General features: G+C 49.7%; 1 protein-coding gene across 1 annotated transcript in view; it reads right to left on the reverse strand.

The window, feature by feature from the left end:
* Positions 1 to 16,437, reverse strand: part of LOC146822548 (NACHT, LRR and PYD domains-containing protein 3-like) — a 221,077-nt gene that overhangs the window by 5,984 nt on the left and 198,656 nt on the right. Inside the window, exons 5-7 of the mRNA XM_085613663.1 lie at positions 3,914 to 4,274; positions 3,624 to 3,794; positions 290 to 339 (exon numbers count right to left, since the gene is read on the reverse strand). Coding sequence (XP_085469789.1) covers positions 4,040 to 4,274 — 235 coding nt within the window. The 3' untranslated portion in view covers positions 290 to 339; positions 3,624 to 3,794; positions 3,914 to 4,039. The remainder of the gene's footprint in view (positions 1 to 289; positions 340 to 3,623; positions 3,795 to 3,913; positions 4,275 to 16,437) is intronic.

A 16,437-nucleotide genomic window follows, 5' to 3' on the forward strand; every position in this document is an offset into this window, starting at 1 on the left:
AAACCTAAAAAAGAGTAAGCAGGCTCATTCCTAAAAGGTTTAGGAACCATATGATTTAATTGACAACAGTAAAAGGGTGATAGGCTTAACTCCTTCCTCATTTTAATTAAATAAAAGATAGTTTGAATTACGGAGAAGCACTTCACCCGGGCTCTGCAGAAAAAGGCTGACAACGAATCAATTATCCAGTGACTTACATAACAGGCTTCACCAGTTCTCATCTCGTGAGTGGCAAGGGGGAAAGACATATATAACCACATACACTGTACATTAAAAGAGAAATACTCACCTTGATTTTCTCGCCCCTTCCACAGTGCAGAACCTGAACAGAGAGACAGGCTGTAAATGAAAAAGAAAGAGAACAGAGTGAAGACTTCACTTAGTGTAGAATTACGCACAAGAGAAGTATGAAGAGAAGCAAGCCCAAAACGCCATCCTGGTAAGATAAGTTATCTATAGACTTAAATACAGTAAGTTTTGGTGAAAGTACAGTTTATAATTTTTGTATAAATGCTTTAGCCAGAAGAAGAAGAGCGAAAGAAGACGAAGCAGACTTGGCAGAGTTTTGGAGCTGTCTCTTCTTGTCCCAACCCCTTTTCCCCCCTTGGAACTTACCTGCAAAGGAGTTCTAATACCAAGCGGGGAGTTCTGAGAGGGGCATAGGTACTAACCATCATTCTGCTCCTGTGTGGCCTTACGCAAGTGTTTAATACGGCTTTGACACTATCTACCTCTATCGATCTCTGCCTCTATCTGGCTCTGTCTCTATCTGTCATTCTGTCCCTGTCTGTCTGTCTGTCTTTCTCTGTCTTTATCTCTCTCTGTCTTGCCTTTAAATAACTTTTCAACAAATGGTGCTCTTTCATGCAAACTATACAAGTGTTCCTTCAAGCTCAAAAACACATATGGGCTGATGGGCAATATCCTGCAGAGAGGTTACGTCATCAGAAGCAAAAATAGTGCCTTTAAGTAGCATATATTATTATATCAACAACTATGCTTTCAATTGTGTTCTGAATTGCCGTCCTCTGTCACCCTCTGTCACCTCACCCCGCGTGTGTGTCAGCCCGGGCTGAGACAGCTTCCCGGGAACACACACAGCCACACCGAGTACTTCACAGGTCTTTAAAAGACCATTCACTTGTTAATGAGGCTTTGTTGTATTTCACCTCTTCTTAGCGCCCCTGCATCTCCACTCTGATTGAGTGGAGATGCAGGGGCGCTAAGAAGAGGTGAAATACAACAAAGCCTCATTAACAAGTGAATGGTCTTTAAAAGAATCGCCCGGCCCCCATAGAGCAGAGTCCGCGCTGCTGCAACCGGCGGTGTTTGACACTCTTAAAAAAAACAAAAAAAAAAAACACAGGCACGATGTCTGCAAGGTCCGCGGGCCGCCAAGGAAGGCTTGCCGGGCCGATGCCGGCCCGCAGGCCGTACTATGAGTACCCATGCTCTAGGCAGTGTTGCAGCTGCTTCTTTTGTCCCACTGGTAATTCCCCATTCTAAGTCCTCTAGGAGTGCTGCAGCTGCTTCTCAGGTCCCAGTGGTAATTCCTCATTCTAAGTCTTCTAGCCAGTGCTGCAGCTGCTTCTTGGGTTTCAGTAGTAATTCTTCATTCTTAGCCGTTCTATGGTCCTGTCGGTAATTCCCCATTCTAAGTCATATAGACAGTGCTGCAGCTGCTTCTTTAGTGCATGTGGTGATTGCTCATTCTAAGCCCTTTAGACAGTGCTGCCGGTGAGTCTCTGGTCACAGTGGTAATTCTTCATTCTCAGTCCTTCTCTGGTCCTGTCGGTAATTCCCCATTCTAAGTCCTCTAGCCAGTGCTGCAGCTGCTTCTTGGGTTCCAGTGGTTATTCATCATTCTAAGTCCTTTAGACAGTGCTGTAGCTGCTTCTCTGGTCCTGTCAGTAATTCCCCATTCAAAGTCCTCTAGACAGTGCTGCAGCTGCGTCTTTGTTCCCAGTGGTAATTCCTCATTCTATGTCCTCTAGCCAGAGCTGCAGCTGCTTCTTGGGTTTCAGTAGTAAATCTTCATTCTTGGTCCTTCTCTGGTCCTGTCGGTAATTCCCATTCTAAGTCCTCTAGCCAGTGTTGCAGCTGCTTCTTGGGTCCCAGTGGTAATTTCTCATTCTAAGTCCTTTAGACAGTGCTGCAGGTGCATCTCTATTTCCAGTGGTAATTCCTCATTCTAAGTCATCTACACAGTGTTGCACCTGCTTTAGTCCCAGTGGTAATTCCTCATTCTAAACCCTTTACACAGTGCTGCTGCTGTGTGTCTGGCCATGGTGGTAATTCTTCATTCTCAGTCCTTCTCTAGTTCGGTTAGTAATTCCCCATTCTAAGTCCTCTAGACAGTGCTGTAGCTGCATCTCTTGTCCCAGTGGTAATTCCTCATTTTATGTCCTCTAGACAGTGTTGCAGCTGCTTCTCTTGTCCCAGTGGTAATTTCTCATTCTAAGGGCTCTAGCCAGTGCTGCAGCTGGTTCTATAGTCCCATTGGTAATTCCTCATTCTAAGGCCTCTAGCCAGTGCTGTAGCTGGTTCTCTGGTGCCATCTGTAATTCCTCATTCAAAGGCCTCTAGCCAGTGCTGCAGCTGTTTCTCTGGTCCCATCGGTAATTCCTCATTTTGTCCTCTAGCCAGTGCTGCAGCTGGTTCTATAGTCCCATTGGTTATTCCTCATTCTAAGGCCTCTAGCCAGCGCTGTAGCTGGTTCTCTGGTCCCATTGGTAATTCCTCATTCTAAGGCCTCGAGGCAGGGCTGCAGCTGCTTCTCTAGTCCTATTGGTAATTCCCCATTCGAAGTCCTCGAGGCAGGGCTGCAGCTGAGTCTCTCCTCATACAACCACTGCACTTCAAACAAAAACACAAAGTCCTTGTCATTTACAGCAGCAATAGCTCTTGCTCTCAAAAATGCGAGACCTATTGCATTGCAAATGCTTGTTTTTATTTCTTCCTATGTCCCTACCACGAGCCATCTTGCTGTGAATTCCAGCTCTTCCTGTAAACGGATGATATATAAATTCTTCTGTACGGTTCTCTGATGTCCGGGAAGCCTGGCCTGTGTTATTAAAATGTAAATAAAATCAATAAATGAACGTGGGGACTGGTTTGTACACTCAGGGATCACCCGCACAGCCTTAGTTTACTAAGAGCTCCTACACTTTCAGTCCTAATGTTGTTGGAACGCACAGCAGCATTCATTGCTAGTTTTACAATGTTTGGTCGCTAGTTTTGGCAGTAATATTGCATCTTGGGGTACATTCACACACAACGACCCCCCCATCCCCCCATTGCCAGCCGCCCCTGCAACCAATAATAGATGCAGCTGGAGGGGGCACCGCATAACCCACAGAAAATGAAACTTATGCAGCAGGAGGGAGACTTCCTGAAACCAGCATCCTCTGGGGACATTCTCCTTCTCCGTGCACTCGGGGGCTGATAGCGCCTCTGACAGGCTTCTGGGAACTGACTGACCCCGCATGTGAGACAAACACACGAGGAGAGAGATGCTGTACTGATGGTCAATAAATACAAAGGAAAATAACAAATGCAGATGAGGCAGGAAAGCCTCCTTACCCCCCCTTTCTCACCCCCCCACCCCTCCCTCTGCTCCTTACCGGATCTTCTGCAGCCGGGTGTCCGGGTGCTTCAGGGCCTCACAGATCAGGGTTGCAGTAGCGTCATGCAGGTCATTGCGACTCAAGTCCAGGTCCATCAAAGAGCGGCTGGAGCGAAGAAAAGCGGCCAGAGCTGCGCAGGAAGCACCGGTTATCTTACAGCCACAGAGGCTAAGAAGGTGCGAAAAAGAGAGAGGGGGGGAATTAAAGACAATAATAATGCTACTGATAGAGAAAAGACACGCCCCTCCCCCCTACGCCCTTCTCCCCCCCACCCCCCTGTTCCGTACCGGATCTTCTGCACCAGCGTCACCCAGTAGGTCATTGGTACTCAAGTCCAGGTCCAGCAAAGCAGGAAGCACCGCTTATCCCACAGAAACCGAGGCTAAGAAGGAGCAAGAGAGAGAGAGAGAGGGTTAAAACATGAACACTTCTACTGATGGAGAAAAGCCACGCCCCCCCCCCCCCTCTGCTCTTAACCGGATCTTCTGCAGCCGGGTGTCCGGGTGCTTCAGGGCGTCAAACATCAGGGTCGCACCAGCGTCATGCAGGTCATTGCGACTCAAGTCCAGGTCCATCAAAGAGCGGTTGGAGCGAAGAAAAGCGGCCAGAGCTGCGCAGGAAGCACCGGTTATCCGACAGCCCCAGAGGCTAAGAAGGGGCGAGAAAGAGAGAGAGAAGGGATTAAAACAATAATAATTCTATGATGCTTTGCTGAAACTACTAACAAGAAGGTATAAATAATCCGAACAGCGGCTGCTCCGGTCATGGACTGGTTCTGGTTTCGGGGAGAACTGCAGGCACGGGCTCTTTCCTTATGCAAACACGTGGCGTGAAACACACCCAACAGTGGAGCCCTCTATAGACCAGCACCTAAACAGCTATCCTTTCCAAGTTTGTGTCCATATATAATTGCTAGGGGTATGTGTGCACACTGAATCGCACCCACTGTAACAATGCAAGTCCAAAGGACCTAACAGTTTCAAAAAACAAGCACAGGTGCACCACACTTCAATGGGTCGGGAAGAGCAATAATACAATTCATTCCCCACCTCAGAATTATTCAAAAATAGTTCATTTTATTTAAAAGTTATAATAATTCATCTTGTCTTTTTTTTAAAATACAGAATTTTAGATACAAATTGATCTTGACAGCACAGCCGACGCGTTTCGTCCTAGAGGCGAACTTCTTCAGGGCTGTTTAGACACAAACACATAAATATACATAAATACATATTCAATAACATATATAACCCAAGACATTCCATATTACAGATTCAATAAATGCAACTGTTTATGATTATCTTACATCAGCATCATCTTTTTTAAGGTCATAAAGCCTCTCTATGTACATATTGATACATTTATGTAGTGTAGCTTTTCTCATTTACATCCAACACATATAACACCATTTTATTTACTCCTAACAGTCTTTGAAATTAGTTTCCCAAGCGCATAGAGAAACAAAGAACATACATAAGGGAAGCAAAGAATACAGAAGAAGATGTACTTAACATAACCCTAATAGCTACTTCGTTAGTTTCTACAAGGACCACAATATAAGCAAGTGACCAGAGGAAGGCAAAAAAGCAGGACAAATGAAACCAAAAATAAGAGTCAAGCATAACTCATCATCGGAAAGAAACTTAATCGGGCTTTGTGATCTCAATGGGCGCTTTCCTTCCAGCCAGTCACGGGGCTCCAGTGCAGCCAGGTGGGCGGGGATGGGGGGCTGCGCTGCTACTCAGGATGCCCACGCCATGAGTCTGAATGCAGAGCGGGGGCAGGGAGAGCACCCCTGCCCCGCCCGCTGCCCTCATGCACTTTCATGGGATGATCGGACGTGATCCTGGGCCTTGTTTGTGCAGATACTTCCTTTGTTAACTGGGGTCACTTTCCTAACCTTGCCGTCTTCACCCTAATGTTTTCAACCTCTCCTGCTTGCTTCGCCCACCCTTCTATGCCCCCCACCACCCCCCAGCTAGTTTACACAAAGGAAGCACTTCACAGAAGCAGTCCCAGGGCACACACACTCCCCTGCGGAAGAGACACTCCACTGTCTCATGTGCCGAGGAGCACACAGCATGTGCACTGAGGAGAGACTGTCACTTCATGTGTCTTTGATTTACTATTCCTGCGTCATGTCCTCTCCCTCCGGATGGAACTGAAGGGCCCTGCGAGTCCCAGCCCATAAGGACGCGCAGCTCGGACTTCAGACTAATATTACTGTTGTGTCAGAGTTTGCTGTTTGTTGCCTTTTTACTGCTTTCTGTGCCTTCTGGGGTTTGTAAAGGACTTGAGGAGCAATATCTGGAAGCCTTTTATCAGGAATCTTGCCCTATTTCAGCTCCTTCGCAGGGAGGGCCCGTATTTAATCAGAACACGAAGCCGCAAAGCCTGTTCACACGAGGGCATTGGGAAGCCAGGCTGTGGCCATGCCGCCCACGTGATGGAGGGAGATACCAATTCCATGAGGTTCCACAGCCGATTTTTACATTTTTCTATGTACTTCTAGAATGTGAATGCTTACTTTTAGAATTAATTCTGTGCACAACAGCAAATCTGAAATGTATCGCAGCCCAGTTTAGGGGTGCGATTCCTTCCACCTTCTCCCCCCTCCAACAAGTCTGTATTGGTACAGGCCAGGGAGGCAGCTATTATAAGCATTTGTTGCACTTGCTGTGTTTGTTTTCTCACCAAACCCTGGTGACACATCGAACGGCACGTGGTAGACTCCCCATCTTTAACAGGAGGTGAACCTACTTTGAACGCACCATGGTTTTAGGATGATGCATAAAAAACAAGGCCAAATCCCAAAAGCAGTGCTAACAAGCATTGGCAATGCAATAGGTCTCGCAATTGCGAGATTTTGACCTATTGGCATTGTAAATGACGATGCATTTATTTGTGTGTTTAAAAAACACCTGCAAAATAAGAGGTATTGTCATTTACAATACCAATGGGTCAACGTTTCTAAAATGCGAGACCTATTGCATTGCAAATGCTTGTTAATTCCTGGAGCTTCACAGATCTGTTGATGTTAGACCAAACTCCATTGGGCTGCTAAGGGAGTTGGTGGGCTCTTCCACAAAAATCCCTGAGCGTTGGATTGTCAATCCCCAGCTGAGGAGGTGCTTATTGAATTATCCAGCGCGGTGAGCGCGGTGCCGTTTACCCTCTTTTACTTTAGGACAAATCATGTGTTGGGCTCTTTGCTTCTCCAGACAGAGGAGCGTTTGTACGCTCTGCTCCCGCATCAGTGCGTGTGGAGAGTGCTATTAGAGGCACAGAGGTGGAGAGAGAGCTCCTGGTGCAAGTCGCACTCCGACCTGGCACCGCAGTGCGAGTCTACTTCCAGCGCTTGCGGAGCGCTGCGGGGTTCCCTGAGTTGTTGGCATTAGGAGGGGGGAGTGACTGAGGAAAAAGTGCCATCCCCGTCCCTTCACCATGGCGACATGTGAACGCTGAACAAAAGACGCGTCCAGAGGAGAAGCGCTGGCCGCCCTGTGTAAACCCCCTCGAGGAGACCCACAGCTGGCCTGGAGGGTTGGCTTCCAGCGGCAAGTCAAGGATTCCCTTAAGCGGGCCGCCCTGGTTCCTCTGGCAGGCGGGACCGTGGCTCGGAGGAGTTCCGATCAGTGTTGCCAGATTGGGCTATTTCCCGCACAAATGGGCGACATTTTTCCCATTTGTGCAGGGAAAACCCATACCTGGCGGGGTGCTACTTTTTGGGCGGATAAAATCCCACTGTACGCAAAATACTGGAAGGGGCGGCACCGACCACGACGAGTTTGTGGCGGGCACCTACCAGAGCGGTGCATCTGTGTTGCAAGGTCCATTGGCGAATGAGCTCTCAGTGAGCTGACATTGGTGAATATGATTGGAGGAGGACCCCGACCAGGCCAGCCTGTGCACACTGCGAGCATGAGTGATGCACATGACCCGACCCGTGATGAGCATGATTGTCGCCAAATGACCAGCAGCTCCCACCCGCACACACACGTGAGGCGGCTGCACGTGTAAAATGTAAGTATAAGCGCATCTGCTGCCAGTTGCACATGCGCCGCAATGCATACCCACCCTAACTTAGTAGTGTGTGGAGCGGGCTGCGGTACCATATCTGTGGGTCCCCAGGGCCGTCAATCTTGCAGCCCGCGAAAGCGCTACCAATGACGGTCCTGGGCATTATTTTTTGCCAGCCCCAGCGCTGTGCTTTATAATGAAGGCTGACCACGCGCTCTCTCTTTCAGCACGCGGGTGGCGGACTGATGGACTGACTGGAGGAGGCGCGTCTCATTTTTGCCATCAACGAACAAGCCTGTCATTTCTCTGTGCCTGACCTTTGCACTGTAGGTTATTTATATTGGGTGTATTAAAATGTGCTTAGCAATTTTGAGCACTATTAGCTAATGATCACTCTAGCATATAGGCATCGTGAGCTTGGCACAACATGCCTTGCATATCCTGTTCTATTTCTTACCGCAGCAGGCAGACTTGCTCCTCTCTGGTCTGATGCCGGTGAGGTGAATGAATTCCTGCTTGCTGCGAGTCAGTCGACACACACAGTCCAATGTCCTCCTGTCCTTATAATGTACTCTCCGAGTAAGTCCCGCTCTGAGTGCCACGACCGGGCGGAGTTTCACTCCCTCACTGCACTGCACGGTCACGGAGTGTGCAGTTAGTAGTCACACACGCTCACCCCACCCACGCGGAGTCGGGGTCGGAGACGGCGTGCACTGGCCCTGACCTGGGCTGGCTGGCCTGTGTGCTGCTGTGGGCCCGCGGGCACCGTCCGGCCCCAGCCTTCCCTGGCCTTGAGAGTAGCTGCCTTCTTCAACCTGAGGACGCCAGGACGGTTGGCTGAGTGGACTCGAGACCCACCACAGCTGGTAGAAGCACGCCCCCTGCCCTAATCTAAGTAAGTGACATTGAATTTGTTACCTCTCTGTCCAGGCTACCTATACAGCAGCAGAGGAACCGGTCTAGGGTGAAATCTGTGCTACAAAGGGTGTGTGTTCACTGACCCAGACGTCGTTCCTGGCCGGGTGAAGGTGCATCCATCCTCATTTGTTCAAATAACTTCAGGGTGGCTGCTGAAGGTATCTCTCTGGTCTGGTCCCATTTTCGATATGGATAATGGGTTTAAGTTGTAAGGACACCACGTGTGAAGTTACCCGATGGCGAGGGGCAGGCCTGTGGAATGCATGTGTGGATGTGAAAGCATGGAACTGCCTTCCCTATGTGTTTTGAGTGCCTTTTTCTGTGGAACTCGGTGTGTTATTTTTGCCAATTCATAAAAGGGAAAAATATGTACATTGGATTTTTTTACTCTTGAAATTAATGGTTGGTAGCTTTTGGAATATTGTTAAAGCAGGTTTCATTTTTGGGTAAAATTATTCCTTCCTAAAATGGAAGGCATTGAAGTTATGGAGTTTCTTACAGCTTTAGCACAAGGGGGGAATAACCTAGTTAGTCAGTATGCAAGTGACATCATGTCGTGTGCCGTCACAGCCCATGATATCACAATGTGTGGCATCACAGTAAGTGACATCACGTGAAGTCACATCAGATAAGATCCCACACATTTGTTTTTATTCGGAATATCATGAGTGCATTAAGCACATTATGAGATTGAACAAATTGTGCTTTGGGCTTGTGCTGCAAAAGTGGCACAATCCCAATGCAAAGTGTGGAGCTCAACAAATTGTACTAAAGTTGTTTTTAAAACCCCGCCATAAAGAAATTGGCAACGAGGAGTAGCATGGTAGTACATCTGTTATGCTTCATTGGTTGCAAAGTCTGCTCTTTCTAATATTTTATGGGGTTAAGACATTTTCTGCAGAGGTGCCCGGTAAATATCAGGGAATAATAATTGGTGAGAACTCTGGAGGCGAACGTGTTTGTCGGAGAGATCTCTGCTTTGTGTACTCCCAGATCTGAATCAAAGTCGTTTAGAAGGTTAATGTGTTTCCTGCAAAGCACATCATGTAATATGCAGATGACAGATTCTTTTAAAAATCTAACTAGTTTAGTGGGCTACTGTTTTGAACACAGATCCTTTTGTTACTTGCTGTTCATAATTAGTCAGCCTTTATTGATGATAGGTTAAAGACAACCTTTATTGAAGGCTTGTTTTACCAGTCTATAATCTCTTGAATGACCAAATGAAAGGAGAACCACACCAGGTATATATATAAAATATATGTATTTATTCTAAACACTCCCTACCAATCTCTTTATGAGATTAGAGGTCAAAGTACATATGTTACAATCAAATAATCAACAGTAAATAACACAGTATACGATAGGCCCCAGGGGGGACCAAACCATATACTAAGTAATTGGTATAAGAACCCCGACTTGACTAGAGACAGTGCCTAGAGCACGTAGAATCTCTGGGACGCCAAGGAACCACCCAAGGTAGTGACGAAGGAGACCAACGGGGGACGTGTGCAGTGTGAGAAAACAGACGCGAGCCCCGTACAATTCTATGCGAAAGTTGCGGTTGGAAAATTTGAATTTAAGGACACTTAGGAGAGGATTCTAAGCAAACCCTTTTGGAACTAAGACAGTTCTAAGGCCAGCACCATTAATAGTACCGGAGTACTCGAGCTACCTATCCCAGAGGAGCCGGGTGCATAGGGGTCAAGTGGTTTCGGAAACGCTCGTCTATTTCAATGGCGTCGTGCAAAGAAGTGCTGCTGCCGTGAAGAGAAGTGTCCAGTGCGATCTAAGCCTGGATTGGAGATGGGAAGAACCTTAAAGCAGAGGGGACAGAGTCTGGGTCACTAGCCAGTGACCAGGGGCACGAAAGGCGAATAACCACCGATGTCAGGTGCTTCAGGTGCGAAGGGGTGAAGCTTGACTCTTCAGCCATGGGGACCAAGAGACGTCGACGATGACCAGGACCTGGATACGAGCTGTCCCCCGAAGGATGTCGAGTGCTGGGGTGTCCGGATTGAACACAACAAACCTTGGCAACAGCAACCCACGCAGGAAGAGAAAAGATGCTTCTGTGCAGACAAGCGAGGTCCTGGCGACTCGCCAAGCAATGGAGAGTCGGGGTACGTCTGGAGCAACCAGGGAACCCCAATTAAAGTTAAAGATACCTTCTTGGGGACCAACAGGTCAACGGACCAGGGATAGCAAAGGGACCTCGAGAGGAATCACAAAATGCTAGCCCACGGAACACTCGTGGAGTGTAGGCCAGCAATCTCCGGTGAGTTCACTGCTCCCAGTCAGGGCTACAAGTAACCCACAGCTCAGCCTCAGGGGTCGCCGGGGGACTAATGCTTCTGCAAAGAGACGCGGTGTCATGGGGTTCGGGTTGCACGGTCGCCACAAGGGATACGGGCCTCAGACTTGCTGTGGGCACTGATCGACCTCACAGACCTCGGGAACCCACCTCCTGTACTGCAAAGTTTTTTTGAGTCCTCAGCAGCTTCGGAGATGCAGGCCGGTCAGATGCGTCTTTGGTGCGTGACAAGCAGGGGAGTAACTCCTTTACTCCAAGGGAGGTTCTTCAGTCATCTATCGCTTTGTAGACCGTCGAAGTTCCAGGATTATGTATCAGAGTTTCGTCCAGGTAAATCTAAAGTCCTTTAGCCAGAGGTTCCTACTTTATACCCAAGGAAGGGGTGGGACAAACTCTGGGGACCTACCTATGGGAGGGACAGGATAGAGGGGTGGCTACACCCATATCCTTTGTCCAGTTTTGCGCCAGAGCAGGGGCTGGTAGCCGCTGCAACCAGTTTGAACTGGACTATGCACAGGGACACCAAATGTGCCCCCAGTGCAGACTTCAAACCACTCTTGGAGTGCACCCACCTAGCCCCAATACACTAAAGCCTGTCTTGGAGGTGGTCACACCTCCCTGTGACAAGAATCCTATTGTCAAACCTTCCTCTTCCGGAGTTTCGTCCAGCAGCAGGAGGGCAGACTTGTGTCTGTGGCTGGCAGCATCCATTTTGTGGTGCCCGGGTTCTGTTAAGCTGGTACCGGTGTTGTCATGTTTCTCCCTCTAGTAGGGTGGAATGAAAAATTTCCTAGTAGACACGAAGGAAAGTTTCAATTCTATTAAGGACTCGGAGGCGAGGATTATGCTCTGCTTTCTTTATTTTCCAAAACCAGCAGATTCAACATTCACATAAAAAACTCTCTTTCCCATGAACAGGAGGGAAAGGGCAGTCCAAGAGGTCAACCAATCAGCATCCACGCCAGTCCTTAGGATCCGGGAACTGCTGGGATATCTCCTCTTTCTTTGACTGCGAACCGGCCAGAGATCAACGAATTCCCTTAGTCCGTCTTAGATGAGTCCGGCCCTGAAAGGAGTAAGACAATATCGAATGAATCCGAACTTAACTATCACAGTGTATCACAAAGCAATACTCCACTGAGGAACTTGGATAAGAAAAACACATAAGGATAGTTGATTATCAATTTCCAATACGGTTATACCCCAAACCCGTAACACTCTCAACCGAAAGGAGAGACCAGTACTTATACCTTACGGAGCTGTCCATCCACAGGTTAGGGCGGGAAAGAGCGACTGACCCCTCAGGAACTCTGGGAGGGAATAATTCTCGCCTCCGAGTCTTTAATAGAATTGAAACTTTCCTTCGTGTCTACTAGGAAATTTTTCATTCTATGGCAGGAACGGAGGCGAGGATTATGCTCGTTCAAAGCTTGTCCACCACCAGGGAAGCCATGTCAATGACCGGTTTAAAGTAAAACCTTTTAAACATCGAGTCTGATGCCCAGTCAGCGGCATTGAGAATATCCTCGAGCCGCGCTCCGAGGGAAAAGGCTTTGGAGGCCATAGCTCCTCTCACTGAATGAGCACCGAAGTGCGAGATGTCAATGCCAGCTTCCCTCATGGTCCATCTGACCCATCTTGCAAAGGTGGGAGAAGAGACAGCCTTGAAGGGTTTCCTGAGAGAGATCAGCAGTTGGTTTACGCCGTGGGGACGGTGTTCAATCATCATGCTCTCATACGCCTTGAGGCAGCGCACCACACACAACTTGGGTTGATTGTCAAAAGCCGGGTAAGAGATTATCTTAGAGCTCGACTTAGTGCGGCGAAAAATATGAAAGGTGACCCCTTGAGGGGAAAAAATGCGACCGCTGAGATCAAGAGCTCTCACATCCGAAACCCTTCTACAGGAGACTAAACAAAGGAGAATGGCCAACTTCGCGGAGAGAGACAAGTATCTATTCAAAGGCCAGGCCTGAAATAGATGCAAAACTTTGTTCACATCCCACAGCTGGGAGTACCGAGGCAGGGGAGGCAGGGATAAGCGAATACCCCGCAATAACTTACACACAAAAGGGTGTTCCCCCTCGTCGTGCCCTGTACCGGGTCATGGCCCGCCGAAATCGCCGATCTGTAAGAATTTATGGTGCGGTAAGCCAGACCTTCTGTGGCTAGGGAAGCTAGGAAATTCAAGACATGAACCACTTCGCACCCCACTGGATCCTGACCCCGGCTAAGACACCAACCGACCCATCTGGACCAAGCCAAACGATATCTTTTGTTGGTGCCGTCTGCTCTTGCTGCTGCCAGGATAGTCTGAGCGTCTCCCAATAAGCCACGGAGTCTCCAACATTGCCGGAAATCCGCCAGGCCATGAGGAGCATGCGATTCTGCAGAACTAACGGGTGAGGCTGACCTTGGGGATCCCGAAGAATCGTATGATCGAGGGGTAGAAGGATTGGAGAATCCCAAGAAAGTTCCAGAAGAACTGGAAACCATACTTGCGACCTCCAATATGGCGTGACTAGGACTACCCTCGCCTGCTGTCGGCGAACCTGCGCCGAGAGGCGCATGACCATCGCAAACGGTGGAAAGGCGTACCCCATCTCCCGGGACCAGTCCTGAAGGAAGGCATCCGTTGCCGCCGCCAAGGGATCCGGCTTCCAACTGAAGAATCGGGGAAGCTGATGGTCCAGGCGCGAGGCAAAGAGGTCCACTGAGAAGGGGCCCCACAGGGCGTAGAGTCTCCGGAAAACGTAGAGATTCAGTTGCCAGAGGCTGACATCCGACCACTCCCGGGAGCACCAGTCCGCTACCACATTGGCCGCACCCGGAAGGTACTCCGCCGTCACCGAAACGCTGTTGTTCAGGCAAAACGACCAAAATTCCTTGGCCATGTCCGCTAAGACCTTGGACTTCGTGCCTCCCAGGTGGTTTATGTAACGGACAGCGGACACATTGTCCATCTTGAGAAGAACGTGACAGCTGATCGTGTCCTTCGTCCAACATTTGATGGCGAAGGACCCGGCAAGAAGTTCCAGACAATTGATATGAAGGCGTTGTTCGTCTGCGGACCATTTTCCTCCGGTAAATGAGTCCCCACAGCGAGCTCCCCAGCCTGACCGGCTGGCGTCCGACTCGATGACTATGTCCGGAGCCGAACCGAAAATGGCCCTCCCATTCCAGGCCTCCATGTGGTCCAGCCACCACTGCATTTCCAACCTCACTTCCTCCGTGAGGGGAACGAGCTCTGAGTACTGTAAACCCTTTCTGAGGTGAGTGGCTTTCAGTCGTTGCAGGGCCCTGTAATGCAGGGGACCCGGGAAAATGGCCTGTATGGAGGAGGAAAGGAGACCCACCACCCTGGCCACTTGTCGAAGGGAGGTGGTGGGCCGCGCCAAGGTGCGCCGGAGCTCCCTCTGGATCTTTGAAACCTTCCTGGAGGGGAGACTTAATGTCTTCTCCACGGAGTCTATAACAAACCCCAGAAACGTTGTTTGTTGGGCCGGAACCAAGAGAGATTTCTTCTGGTTGATGACGAAACCTAGGTCTTGCAAGAGACACACCATCGTTTGAAGTTGTTCTGCCAGCAAGGCGGAAGACTGAGCCACCGGGAGGATGTCGTCTAGGTAAATCAGAAGGCGGAAGCCCCTTGCTCTGAGGTACTCCACCCCGGGCTTGAGCACCTTGGTGAAGCACCAAGGAGCCGAGGAGAGACCGAAAGGTAACGTCGTAAACTCGTACACCTGCCCCTTCCACAGGAATTGAAGGAACCTGCGATGCGGGGGAAAAATCAGGACGGAAAGGTAGGCGTCCTTCAAGTCGAGGCGTACCATCCAGTCGTTTGGACGCAGGAGGTCGCGCAGCAGGTGGATTCCCTCCATTTTGAAATGACGGTAAACCAACCAGCTGTTGAACTCCTTCAGATTGATAACCAGGCGCTGACCCCCATCTGTCTTGTCCACTAGAAAGATATTGCTTAAGAACCCGCTCGGGTGGAGGGAGGAGCCCACGATCGCCCCTTTGTGGAGGAGATCGCAAACCTCTTCGTCCACCAGAGCCATCTGGGTAGACGTAAAAACCAGAGGCCGAGGCCGGGATTCCTGTCGCGGGGTGCCGTAAAACTCTATGTGAAACCCTTTTACGGTCTGAAGCACCCATGAATCTGACGTAATGGCCTCCCAATTGTGAGCGAAATGAGCCAACCTGCCTCCCACCGGTAAATGGGGGTAAGGGGAGAGACTCACCTGTTTGATTTTGGAATTGTCCTCTGCCACCTCCCCTGGCTCCTCTGCCTCTTCCGTTTCTACGAGACTGGAAGCATTCCTGCTTGGGTTGATCACCCGCCTTCTTGAAGCCTTTGTTGGGAGCTTGAGTGTAGAAGCGGCCGGTCGAGTGCCCCCGGCCACGACCGGCCCCGACAAAAACCTTCGGATGAAACACTCTTTTAATGGACGCCTGAGCCTTATCCAGTGTGGTGAAGGTGGAAACAAACTTAGTGAGTTCTTTCACAAAAGGCTCGCCAAAAAGTCCCCCATCCGCCACTGCGCCCGCCTCTGAGGAGGCCAGGTCCCCCAATTTGGGGTCCACCTTAAGTAGTAAGGAGCGTCGCCTTTCTGCTGCTAGGGCGCAGTTTGCATTCCCCAGGAAGACGATAGCTCGCTGAGCCCAGCCTGAGATCGACTCCGGGGAAAGTGGCGTACCAGAGGCTTTTGCTTCCTCCGCAAGGTCTAAAATCTTGGTCAAAGGACCACAGGCATCCAGGAGCTTGTCCTGGCAAGCTTTCCAGGACCTATCAATTCCTTTCTTGGGGTCTCGAATATATTTCTGGAGAAAAGTGGCCATCCGCGCATCAATCTCCGGAGTGACCGCTACTTTGCCCGGAAGGGCAGGTTGAGGGCACTCTGCCCTCAGGCAGGCCCTAACCTCCTTTTCTAGGGGCTTCCTCATCCTGCTGGCGACAAATTGTGTTACTTTTTCACCTGAAGTCCACATCGATGAACGGGGATGGACTAGGCCCTCTGGGACTAACATGTCCGCAGGACCTTCTGGCACGCTCTGTGTTGGGCGCCAAGGTCGGGAAGGACCAGGCTCGTCAAGGGACTCTGGAGGAGACTCGCAGTCCTCATCCTCTTCGATTTCTGGGTAGAAAGGGCCACCCTCATCTAAAGGATCTACCTGGGACACAGGGAACGCGCTAAGAAGGATGCTTTAAGGCGTTCAAAGGCCCCCTCTTCCATCGCTGCTTCCGCTTTACGCTTGGGGCGTGCTGGGGCCTGTCGTTCCCCTGAAGCATAGGCGCAAGCGACCTTCATAAGCCGCCTCTCAAAGGGACCCATAGCTGCAGCGACGGCGTGATGGATGGAAGCGTCCACCGCGTCGCAGAAATTATCGTCCACCGGGAGGACCTGAGAGGTCTCTTCTCAAAATATTCCCCTTCCTTAATACTGGTGGCTTTCCAATGCGACTGAATAGTCTTTACTTTTGGCGAACCTAAGGTTCTAACACTGTGGCAGGAGTGAACCCAAAAATTTGGACTTGCAAGCAAGGAATTCTGGGTAA

The sequence above is a fragment of the Triturus cristatus genome, chromosome 6 (genome assembly GCF_964204655.1).
Source record: "Triturus cristatus chromosome 6, aTriCri1.1, whole genome shotgun sequence".
Taxonomy (NCBI): Eukaryota; Metazoa; Chordata; class Amphibia; order Caudata; family Salamandridae; genus Triturus; species Triturus cristatus.